Source organism: Hydra vulgaris, chromosome 07, assembly GCF_038396675.1.
Source record: "Hydra vulgaris chromosome 07, alternate assembly HydraT2T_AEP".
Taxonomy (NCBI): domain Eukaryota; kingdom Metazoa; phylum Cnidaria; class Hydrozoa; order Anthoathecata; family Hydridae; genus Hydra; species Hydra vulgaris.
In genome coordinates, this window is record NC_088926.1 from 20,716,942 (window position 1) to 20,730,164 (window position 13,223).

General features: G+C 26.4%; 2 protein-coding genes across 3 annotated transcripts in view; one reads left to right on the forward strand and one right to left on the reverse strand.

Moving 5' to 3' along the window:
• The window catches only part of LOC100205664 (translation initiation factor eIF2B subunit gamma), a 54,856-nt gene extending 48,893 nt beyond the window's left edge, over positions 1 to 5,963 (reverse strand). Inside the window, exon 1 of one of the 2 annotated variants that reach the window (XM_065801328.1) lies at positions 5,104 to 5,963. In XM_065801328.1, the coding sequence (XP_065657400.1) occupies positions 5,104 to 5,257 (154 nt within the window). In that variant the 5' untranslated portion in view covers positions 5,258 to 5,963. The remainder of the gene's footprint in view (positions 1 to 5,103) is intronic. The other variant, XM_065801327.1, reaches the window with a different exon arrangement.
• A 2,339-nt stretch (positions 5,964 to 8,302) lies between these two features.
• On the forward strand, positions 8,303 to 9,073 carry LOC136082619 (uncharacterized). The gene has a single exon (XM_065802033.1). The coding sequence runs from the start codon at positions 8,303 to 8,305 to the stop codon at positions 9,071 to 9,073; it is 771 nt and encodes a 256-aa protein (XP_065658105.1).
• The last annotated feature ends 4,150 nt before the right edge of the window (positions 9,074 to 13,223 follow it).

Genomic DNA, 13,223 nt, shown 5'->3' on the forward strand with positions numbered 1-13,223 from the left:
ATACAATAAGGAACCAATGTACTAATAAAAACTAATTATCTTGATTATAAAAATCTTAAACAATAATCCAAAGCTGATCTTAATTACTACAAATCTTATGAAAACATTTGGAAAAAATTTTAAAACTTGAATAAAGTCTTTTTTTTTTTAATGATAAACTGTTTTCCCAAACCAACCCTCAGTCGAAGTAGCAGCACTTCCTTTTAGCAGCAAGCTATAAGGTAGTCAATGTAGCAACACTTCGCGAACGTTTTACAGTAAAAATACAACACTCCTCTCATGTTTTACCAATTTGTCAGTCAATGTAGCAACACTCCTCGCATGTTTTAAAAATATTATAAAATAATAAAAAAACAAAAACACTATTAATTAAAAAAACTTTCTAGTCATTATTATTGTGGTTTTTTAAAAAATGATAAAAATTAATTTACTTCCGCATTATTTTAATTGTTTTAACTTGTAGATGACATTAAAATGTTGCTTAATTGTTGATGTCATTTAAATGTTGTTGAAAGGGACTTTTTTTTACCATAAAAGTCTATTACGACAAGGATATAAGGATATATTAAATTAAACTTAAATTGCTTGTTTAAATGAGCATTCTGACGTCACACTGAAATAGCCTGCTGCAGGGCTTGTGATGAAGAAAACCGTCAAGCGTGTTAAATCGCGCTCATAAAATTAGAATATGTTTTCATCGAGCGTGATTATGAGCGCTCGAGATAACATCGGCGAGCGCGACCATGAAAATTGCTGAAGGCTATGCTCATAAAAAGCTTTTTATTTTTTATTTTTTTTTTTATTTGTTACGTAATTCTTTCGTCAAAAAATGTTTGAATTAGTATCACACTCATGAAACTACTTCAACGAAGTAGATTTTTATACTTCCAAACTTCTTGTATATTGTCGCAATTTTATTTTTAACTATTTATGTTATAAAAAAATAATATCAAACAAAAACGCAACTTCTTATTGATTTAAGCATTGAAGTATAATTTAGTGACTTAGTTTTGCTTCGTTGTTTTGATATATGTATTTTAAAATGTTACGCAGTAAACTTAATTAACGGTTAATGGTTTTTATATTTCTTGATATTTTTTATTCAAATTAATTATTTAATTTTTTTCTAAAATTTCTTTTTTAAATTTTGTTTTTTTATCTTAAAAAAATAACACAAGAATAATTTGAAATAATAATAAATAAGAATAATAACTTTCCATTTAATAAATATTGACATCATTACTTTGTTTCCTTTTTGAATGTGATTGCGAACATTCTAAACAACAGAATCGTTTTAAATTTAAGTTGCAATAAATAATAGTTAATAAAAAACCTATACTATGAACAAAAACTAATTTTAAAAATTACTCTATTATTAATATTTATTTTTATTATAAACGGTGTGTGGAATATTAAAAACAATAAATCAAATAAATCTTACTTGATATTTTCACAAGATTAAAAATACTCTGCAGTTTCAATTTTCTTATAATGGTTTTCTAATTTTCTATTCTTATTTTATTTGCGCATTTTCGTATTCACATTGTGTTTCCACGTGCACATTCCATTATTGAAATTAGCGATTATAACGACTTTAAACTGCTCATTCATTATGTTAGTGCAAAAGAGAACGACGTTGTGCTTTTTATATTTTATATCAGTGCTTTGATAACAGAATATCTTTAATAAAAAATCTTTTTTAAATATTTTATGAAATTAAAATAATAATCCCGAACTATTGGACGAGCGTTATTTTATACGCTCGTTATAAGCTGAACGCGCGTTGTTTATCGCGCCTAGAACGTTTGAAAATACCGTTTATGGGCGCATTTTACGAGCGGAGCGCAATCGCGCTCGCTTCATCACTAGCCCTGCTGCTGCCAGGGGCTTCAGTACATACATGGACTATCAATAGCCTGACCTGCAAGGGAGTGCTGCTACATCAACTGAGGGTTTGGCATGGATAAAGGTTAGCAATCTTTTCTTTCATTATTCTTTGTTTTTTGTTTTTTTGTTTATAAAAAAAGAAGAAAAAAATGAAAAGATTTTAGCGGAAAATCAGCCCTTTTTCGCAAAAAAAAAACAATATTTGGCGTAAAAACATAAAAAAAAAAAAGGTCCTTAAATTTTAATTTGGGTGGCGCCCAAATACGGTTGATGCTATTGAAAACGGCCAAAAATTGACCCTGACATATATATATATATATATATATATATATATATATATATATATATATATATATATATATATATATATATATATATATATATACATATATATACTATCTTGAATAAAAAAATGTTTTATAATTGCCATTATATGGTACACTGTGAATAATAAAGAAGGACAGTAAAGAAAATTTGAGGTTAATAATAATTAGGGTATCAAAAGATGCATAGTCAATTTTTAAAAACTTCGGGGAAGGGGGGTAAAAAGTGATCTATTAGGTTGAAGTTATGTGAAGGAAAAAGTTTTGCAAAAAAAAGTCTTAAAATTTCAAAAATATTTCAAAACTTTATTAATAAAATCTGCAAAATTATTAAACTACTCAAATAGTTAAACCCATCGCTTTAATCATTACATTACATGATATTATTATTTAAAGTAAAAAATCACATAACTTCATTTGGCTTTGACTTTATTATTGCATCTTACTGCAATCATACTGCAATATAGTGCAATCGTACTGCAATATAGTTCAAATGCTAGAACATGTTTTTAATAAATTTTTTTGGCCATCAAAATAACTAAATGTCTAATAATTATTAAGTGGAGTTCGAAGACCTTTTCATGATTTTTTTTTTGAACAAATTTGTTCTTTTTATTATAGACTTGATTTTATGCAAGCTTAGAGGCTCCTTTGAATAGGATAATGAGCAAACACAAAAATATAGTGTTAAAAGATGATCTTGAAGATTGAGACACTTCTTTAAATATCTTGGTAAAATTAACATAACAATTTCATGAAAATTAAGATAAACCTTAACATCTTGAAGCAATTTTGCCAACAATTAACAGCTTATCTTTACATGAACTTTTTGGTTGACTTTCTGAATGCTAATTCTGCTATTCTAAATAGTAAAAAAGCATCAGATAATAGAGACAAAAGATCACCTTGATTTTTTTTTAAAAAATTTTATTAGTACCACAATTACTCTTCAAAAAATTTGACTTATTCTACAATTTTTCCAGCCAACAAAATTAAGAGTGCTTTTCGATTAAGTCAACTTTGCCAACTTTTTTAATAACATATTCTTTGATAATGTACTAAACATGTATCCACCAATATATTCAATTTTTTTTTTTTTTCTGTTTCTAAATATGATTAGCAAGGTTATATCCTATAGGAGGTGAGAACCTGTGAGAAAAATCCTGAACTGCAACTTTATAAAATTTTGGATAAAAAAAACTTAAACATCACTATAAATAATTTTTATAACTTCGTTTTATTAACTAGAATGATGGCTTCATATCATCTTCCTAAGAATATGTACTTTAAAAGCTCATCTCTGATATATGGAGGGCAGCAAAGATCATTTATAACAATAAGAAAATTTTTTTAAACAAAATTCATGAACTTGTACATGAACAAAATTCATGAACTATGTAGTAGACTTTTGCTTAACATCAGTTTATGCATTTATTTGCTGTGTTAAAAAGAAACTATTTGAATGCTGCGTTGTTATGTGGCATTTGAATTTATGCTCCTACTTATATTTTATCATACAATGGTGGAATTAAATTTCTGATAAACTTATTGTTTTCAAGAAAGAAAAAAATTTGGTTCTAGATCTAATATGAAATAATTGATGAATACCAATAAGTGCACAATAATCTAAAATGGCAAAAGTTTGCCATTTTAGATTATTGTGCACTTATTGGTATTCTGGGCACAATAAACAAACAGTTTTAAACATAAATTCAAAATTTTAACTTTTATTGTTTAAAAACAATTGAATCTAGCAAAAACGGCCCAACTGACTATCTGTTATTATGACTATGTTTCTTTTTTTAAACTCAGAAATACCATTAGATCAGATAGTGAATTAGAAGAGGTATCAACAGCAAGGGTAAGCTGTGTGATCTCAGACTGAGATAAGGAATAGTAAGTGTATCTGAGAGGGTGTACCAGGAAAGTTTAAAATGATTTTGTCATGTATAGCATAAAGATGCAGATGATTAGGTATCAGTAGAATGTTAGTAGTTTTAGGAGGAAAAGATTATGGTAAAAATAGGAAAACTTAAAGAGAGTGCATTACAGATGACATGAAAAAGTTTCAGTTAAGATTAGCTCAAAATTGTGTGTATTAAAAATTATGAGATTTTAAAAACTGCTAAACTTACTTACACTTTTTGTGATAAAGAAAAAAAAACATTAAGTAGTGGTGTTACTAAAAAAGTTTTTTAATTCTAAATTTAAATTAATTATTATGTTGTTGAGAAAAAAACATTCAGTAGATTTAGACTTTTAATACAAAAACTGATTCAAAACTATAGCATATTAGAGTAAGCCATATACCATTTCATGCTAAAACCTTAACATATTCTCCAGTTAAACTTTGGAACTTGTTTAAAAAAAATATTTTATTTAAAGTTATTACCAAAGTAATATGACTTCGTTAATTTTGAAAGCTTTAGGCACTTTTTATTTACAAAAATTAGTTACCAATTAAGAATATAGAAAAAAATATTTGTTCAAAATAATTTTTGCTCAAAAGTTAAAAAATATTAGACATAAAAAGTTTAGTTAAAAAAGTTGTTAAATGCTCATTTTTAAAAGTTTATTTTATGATAAATTAAACAATGTTCTTATTTTAAAGTTTAGGCTTGTTACTGTTCCATTGTTATCATGAAAAATGTCTCACTAACATTACCACAACTAGGTAACTTTGCAAACTCTACACTAAAACCATAAAAAATAAATTGAAGGTTTTTATATTATAAAGCAACTTTGAAAAAACATTTGAGAATCTTTTTTTTTAGATGACTATTAAAATATGCTTTAAAATAAAAAATTGATGAAATAAATTTTTACTTCGTAATCTAAAATTGAGTTAAGCAAAAAAAATTTTAATGTAAAAATTTAAATATCAAATTATTACCTTGAAATCCTGAGCGCTCAAGCTGATTCACAATATACCAAATCATAGGCATATTACCAATTGGCATTAAACATTTAGGAATGTTTTCTGTTAAAGGGAACATTTTTGACCCTTCACCAGCTGCCAGGATAACAGGCTGTAACTCAAGTGCCATATTATATTAGACTAAAATTGTTTATTTTAAAATAATAAAATCAATAATTCATTTCCATATATAGTTTTGAGTCAATGTATATCAAAAAAGTTAGTTAAAGTGTATAAATAAAATTTATTTACAATACCATTATTATTGATAATGATAATCGTGATGATAATCATGATGATGACGATGATGATGATGATGATGATGATGATGATGATGATGATGATGATGATGATGATGATGATGATTTTCTCCAATACTGAAAATCTTCTTTTCTTGACAGAAGCTTTTCAGGTTATTTGTAATGCACTTTGACACACCCTATCAAGTATACTCACTATTCCTAATCTCTTTTAGTAAGATAATTGTATAATAATCTATGATCATTGTTTCTTTATCTTTTAGATTCAAACTAAACATCTACCAGACCATCATTTTCTCTCTTTTTTTTCCAGACGCTAGACATCGTTTCTTTGTTTCAATCTTAATTTTCAGGATGCTTGTTGTGCATAATTTTTCTTTATTCTTTTGTGAAGATTAAAGAACTTGGCTTAAGCACTGAACTTGGCCCAGGCATTCTACCAGCTGATCAAACTTTTTCTCTGAGACAACAAAACCAATACAATCAATCTTTACAAAACTATCTACACTCAAAACCAGCGATATTAAAAGCAAATTGTATTCTGTTACATCTTGAAAACAATACAAAGTTTGCTCTAAATGTATATTATATACAACACACTATTATATTCTTTTCTACACATGGACTTTAACCAGAATTTTTTTCTTGTTCTTTTTTGACTTAACATTGTATAAAAATCTTACAATTTAAAACTATGAATGCATAATTGTCTTATTCATATTTATTATTTTTAGCGCTACAATTTTTTAACCCTGATTTCTTAGGATTAATTCTTCTTTTGTCTTTGCAATCAAGTATAAATCATCAAATCAAGTACTAGTGCAATTTTTTACTCTTTTTATGAGTGATTATGATCTATTCAAAACCAATATTTTTTGTATAAAAGCTTAAGTCTGAATACCAAAGCTTTCTAATTTAAACTCGATGTTTTTTAAATATATATATATATATATATATATATATATATATATATATATATATATATATATATATATATATATATATATATATATAAAATATATATATATATGTATATAATATATATATATATATAAATTATTTTTTTAATTTTGTTTTTTAATAATAATAACAATATTATAAATACTAATATTATTATTGTTAATAATATTATTAATTAAAAAATTAATTAAAAAATATTATTATGGTATAGTATTTTATTATTGTTGTTGTGATATTAACAACCTCAACATGAACAGCGTTTAGTAAATAAAAACATAACAATTGGTAACAAATAATAATGGATAGCATATTGGAATGTTTACAATTTTTACTCGTGTGTGTATGTTACAGTAATTGATTTAGAACCGGACTCAATATACTCGGCTTCTAATGTGTTGACCCGGAACTATAAGATGCGGACTCACTAAGAACCTGAAGCAATTGTAAGCAATGCCGTGGCTAGTGGGTCGGAGGCCTCAAACCTGTCATTTAAGGCTCCAATTTCTTTTTTTTTTTGGTTCTTTTATGTCTTTACAATAACTATTACAATAAAATAAATGAAAGAAAATGCATATAAATAAAAAATTACAAATTTTGTTGCATATAAAATAGGAACGCGGAGACTTGCAGAAGATCAGATGATCTTGTCATCAAGAACCGCTTACAATCGTTGCGTGTTAAAACAATTTTATAATGTGTATAAAATAAATAAGGCAGTCAAATAAAGTTTATAAAACGAAAGTTAGAAGTAAAAGTTAACGTTTTATATAAATACCTAAAATACAAAACTTGATAGGTATAAAATGTATAAATTAAATTAACATGATACACAAAAATAAAATTAATAAAACAAAATTTAAATATACAAGTATATAGTCAAATAAATATTTTTTATATATAAGAATTCGTAAAAACATAATAAATAAATCAAAACAACTCAATTTAAAAATATATAAGTATGTTTTCAATAGAGAGAATGATATTTTTTAATTTCCTTTTAAATGCGAAATTTCAGTGGTGAGAAAAATCAAAATGTTTCAAAACTATATTATTCCATAAAAACGCCCCTCGAAAAGAAATACAAAACTTGCCTAAATTGGTTGTGAAAACTAGTTGAAAAAGGAAATTATCTTTCCTTAAATTATATTTATTTTTTTCTTTTAAGGAATATAAATTGTGAAAAGAAACCGGAGCTCTACGAGTTTTACATTTAAACATAAAACACAGTACATTAAAAATATTTAGTTGAAATATGTTTAAAATATTCATTTCAATAAAAAGAGGCTTAGCATATGAAAAACGGTCTTTAAAGTTAATAAGACGTGCAGCATGTTTCTGTTGACGATGAAGAGGTTCTAATTTACTTTTATTAACACTACCCAAAGTCGCATTCGCAAAGTTTATGTGGCAATGAATGAATGAGTGGTATATTTGAGTCAAAATATTTTGTTATGTCGCTATGAGATTAAAAAAAAATTGTGTCATCAGCAAACATAACTGTCATCAAATTGGATGCTTCATAGAGATCGTTTATGTAAATGAGAAAAAGAAGAGGTCCTAGTACAGATCTTTGAGGAACTCAAGTTATTTCTAATAATTGAGATCGCGATGATTGGTCAAAATGAACAAATTGTTTTCTATTGTGTAAATAACTTTTTATTAGCTTAAGAAAATTTCCTGTGATTCCATAATATTTTAGTTTTTTGAAAAGGATTTTATGGTCAATCTTATCAAACGCTTTTGATAAGTCAACAAAAATGCCTTAAGTAAATTTTGACTTTTCAAATGAATCTGTAATATATTGAGTTATTTTTAGTATAGCGTGCTCAGTAGAGTTATTTTTCTTAAACCCATATTGATTTTTTTTGCGTGGCGAACATCGTGGTGAACAGACGCGTTTTCTTACAGTTAAATATTTTTTGAAATTTTTTTTAATTCGTTAAATAAAAGTTGATATGTCTAAATCAGAAGAGTTAGTTTCGATTGCTATGATGAGAGAGCTACTAAATATTCAAAAAGAAACAATTTTGTCTTTTTTTCATGAAGCATTATCGAACATAAATGAGAGGTTTGATAACTTTCAATCTAGTTTTAAAGAAGTTCGGCGAGAACTCGACGAAATGAAATCTGGATTAAATTTTGTTGGCGATGTATTTAACGATAAAGCTAGAGCAGTTGAGGAAAAAATTAATAAAGTTCACGACGATTTATCAAATGTACGAAAAATGCAGGGTAAAATATCTTCTGACAATATTGAGTTAAAATTAAAAAGCGTTGATATTGAAGACCGTAACAGAAGAAACAATTTAAGAATTGACGGGGTCGTTGAAAATAATGAAGAAAAGAATTGGGAAATCACAAAAAAAAAGGTAAAGCAACTATTTAAAGATAATCTTGGTATTGAAAAAGAAATTATAATTGATCGGGCTCATCGAGTGGGAGTAGCTAATGATAAACGAGAGCGAACAATTGTCTTGAAGCTCCGGGATTACGAGGACAAAAAAACAATTTTGGAAAGAGCAAGAAAATTAAAAGGAACTAATATCTTTCTAAACGAAGATTTTAGTTTTACCACGCGAAAAATTCGAAAGGAACTTTTTGATCAGGCGAAGATACATCGTCAAAATGGCTATTTTGCAAAAGTTGTTTACAACAAACTGATTGTTCACGAATTTCGAGAAAACACCCGCAACACAGATGTTATTCCGACATGCGTAAACGAGTAAGCGTTTTGAGTATTTTCGTTTTTAATTATATTAAATATTTTTAAATTATACATTTTTAAAAAATGGCAGCGCTTTTTCCACAGAAATTAGATTTTCACAATTTAAATTTAGACTTTTTTGAGGACAACTTTATAAATAACCTATCAGAAGAAAATATAAATATTTTTCAAGAAACTCAAATGAACTTAATTAACACACCGTATATTGATCCTTTTGAATTTAAAGTAATAGCAGATGATGGCTCATTTTCTGTATTACACATAAACATTAGAAGCATGCAGCAAAATTTTGATAAACTTAAAGAATTTTTAAATATTTTAAACTACACGTTCGACATCATATCTATTTCAGAGACTTGGCATGATACAGAAAGTTCTCTTGAATTAAATTCTAATTATATATTACCATTTTATAAACTAATAAGTCAATCAAGAGGAAATGGGAAAAAAGGAGGAGGATTAGGAATTTATGTCTTAGAAAAATATGCTTTCAAGATAAAAAATATACTATGCTTTTCAAATGATAATTATGAAAGCCTTTTCATTGAAATTATTAATAAAAAATACCGAAACATTTTAGTTGGATGTGTTTATCGTCCACCGAGTGGAAAAATAAAAAATTTCGAAACTTTTATCAAAAATACGATTATGAAAATAAATAAAGAAAATAAGACATTATATATAACTGGTGACATAAATCTTGATGCTCTTTCTAACACAAAATTTCCAAAAATAAAATCTTTTTTTGATATGCTTTTTAAATTTAATGTCTTGTCAACTATTAATAAACCAACGCGAGTAACAAAAACCTCTGCAACAGCAATAGACAATATTTTTATCAATAATTATTTAGAAACGACATTTGAAACCGGTATATTTTTGACAGATATTAGCGATCATTTCCCGATATTCATAAAAATAAAAAACTTTAAATCTATGTCTGATTGTCATTCAAAAATTATACATTTAAAAAAACGAAATTTAAAATTGAGTAACACTAATAAATTAACAAGTAGACTAAAACAAGAAACATGGAACAACGTATATAAATGTAAAGATACTAATGAAGCTTACAATGCCTTTTTAAGTACATTTTTGGAGTACTTTAATGAAACCTGTCCAAAAGAGATAATAACAATTAAGTCAAAAGCAATTGCTAATCCGTGGATGGATAAATCGTTATTAAAGTGCTCAAAAAAAAAGCAAAAACTTTACAATAAATTTTTGAAAAATAGAAACAATGATAATGAAAAAAATTACAAAAATTATAAATTTTTTTACCAAGATCTCATTAAAAATGCAAAAAAAAAATATTACAGTAATCAAATTAACAAATGCAAATTTGATAGCAAAAAAACATGGTCCATCATTAATCTCTTAATGGGAAGAGAAAAACTAAATTCACCTTCTCTTCCTAAACGAATTGTTATTGAAAATAACGATATATTTTGTCAAAAACTAATTTCAGAAGAATTCAATAAATATTTTACAAATATTGGTCCAAATCTTGTAAATAAAATTGTACCAACATCTGTATCCTTTAAAACCTATCTTAAAAACACGAATAACGTTACCATGCTTGATTATGAATTAGGCTATGAAGAATTAGAGGCAGCCTTTGCCTCCTTAAAAAAAAAAAAGGCTCCAGGATTTGATGAGATATCTAGTGATATAGTTATTGCAAACAAACACAGTCTTAATAGACCCCTGTTTCATATACTTAAGCTCTCATTAAATTCTGGGATATTTCCGGATGTACTTAAATTGGCAAAAGTAATTCCATTATACAAATGTAATGATCATTCTGACATTACAAACTACAGGCCTATATCAATACTTTCTGTATTTTCAAAACTCTTCGAACGTGTAGTTTATAATAGAATCTATGATTACTTCATTAAAAACAATTTTTTTTACCCAAATCAGTTTGGCTTTCAAAAAAATCTCTCTACAGAGCATGCAATCATTGAAATAGTAAATCAAATAACTAATGGTTTTGAAAATAATAAATTTACTTTAGGAGTGTTTCTTGATTTATCAAAAGCATTCGATACAGTGGACCATTGCATTCTATTAGATAAATTAAGGCACTACGGAATAATAAATAAAAGTTATTATTGGATTAAAAGCTATCTTACAAACAGAAAACAATATGTAAATAATGTCCAATCTGGAGTATTAAATGTCATATGTGGAGTCCCGCAAGGATCGATTCTTGGTCCACTTCTTTTTCTAATATATATAAATGACTTTTGTAATGCATCTTTAAAAATGAACTCGGTCATGTTTGCAGATGACACAAACTTATTTCTCACCAACAATGATATCAAGAAATTATATGCAGACATGAATATTGAACTGTGTAAAGTAAACAACTGGTTTAAGGCAAACAAACTCTCACTTAACGCTGAGAAAACAAAGTATATACTATTTCACAAAAAAACACAAGAAGAAAATCTTCCTCTCAAGTTGCCTAACCTATCTCTAAATGATAAACTAGTAAATAAGCAATCCAATATAAAATTCTTAGGAATCATTGTTGATGAAAAATTATCCTGGCTTCCACATATAATATATATCCAGTCAAAAATCACCAAAATAATAGGTTTGATGTATCGAGTTCGCTCCTACGTCAATAAAAATAGTCTTAAATTAATCTACTTTGGGCTAATTCATAGCTTCATCAGCTATGCAAACATTTCATGGGCAAGTACTCAAGCGGCAAAGATTAAAAAAATTTATAGTCTACAAAAACATGCCTGCAGAATCATTTACTCAAAAAATAGGCGTGAACACGCTAAGCCCTTAATGAAAGATATGAAAATGATGAATGTGTTTGAAATTAATATCTACCAGCATTTAATTTTCATGTATCGTTATAATCACAATATCTCTCCTATAAGCTTTAATAACAAGTTTAAAATAAATAAAAATGATAGCTATAATCTTAGAGCGAATATGTCCAACACTTATAAACTGCCTCGGATAATAAACAAATATTCAGAGTACAGCATTCTATATCGAGGTCCAAAAGTATGGAATACTTTTCAAAAAGGATTCAAAGGCACGGTAAATTCGTTAAGTTCCTTCAAGTTTTTAACAAAAAAAGAAATTTTTAAAATATAAGAAATGTTTTTGGTTAATCATACTTTGAATAATTTCTCATAAATCTGTTTTTGTTTTATTTCTACTTTTGTTGGTTGCTTATCAATTTTATTAGCGAATTATGCGTTTTATTACGATATTTTATTGAAATTTTATTACGCATTAACATATTACGATATTTTTTTGAAATCTTGTTATAGGGGCTCTATGAAAAGATTGCGATAACGTACTGTCATCCTCATCTTCTTTGAGCCCCTATCTGTTTTACTTATTTTATTTATTGAAATTTTATATTACGAAGTTGTAAAATCTTATATTATATTAAAACAGAGAAAGAAAAAAAAAAAAAAAAAAAAAAAAAAAAAAAAAAAAAAAAAAAAATTTTTATATAATATTTTATTTTGAGACAAATGTTGGAAAATTTTGTTATAAAGAATTCTCTTTAAAATTTTAGAAAAAACAGAGAGAACAGAGATAGACGGTAATTACTGACATTCAACAACTCTCCTCCTTTAAATATTGGTGTAACTTTTGCTATTTTCAACTGATCAGGAAATATTCCTTGATCAGTTGAACATTTAAATACTTTATATAGAACATTTTTTATGTTTCATATGAGTTAATAACCACGTTTCCGCTAATATCATCATGACCTATTGCTTTGTTTGACTTAGCATTTTAAATGCTTTATCAAACTCATCAAAAGACAAATCAAAAGAATCTACAGCGGTGGCCAAAAATTAAAGACCACTCATTTTTTAGTTGGTTTCTTAATCTTTAAATTAAAATGAAGAAGATTCTAATTGACATATTAAATTTTTTTTTTAATATCTTGTTAATTAAAACATACGGATTAAAGTGGTATAACTTTTTTAATCTAATTTTAATTAAATAGCGTTTAACTTATTAAAAAACTGATGAGTACTTATAAATTTTCTTTAAATAAATTGGACAAAATTTAACGACCACTTTCAAATCTTTAATTTGCACTTATTAAAAATAATAATCCATTATTTTTTTTAACTGTCTTAATTGCTTATTACGTT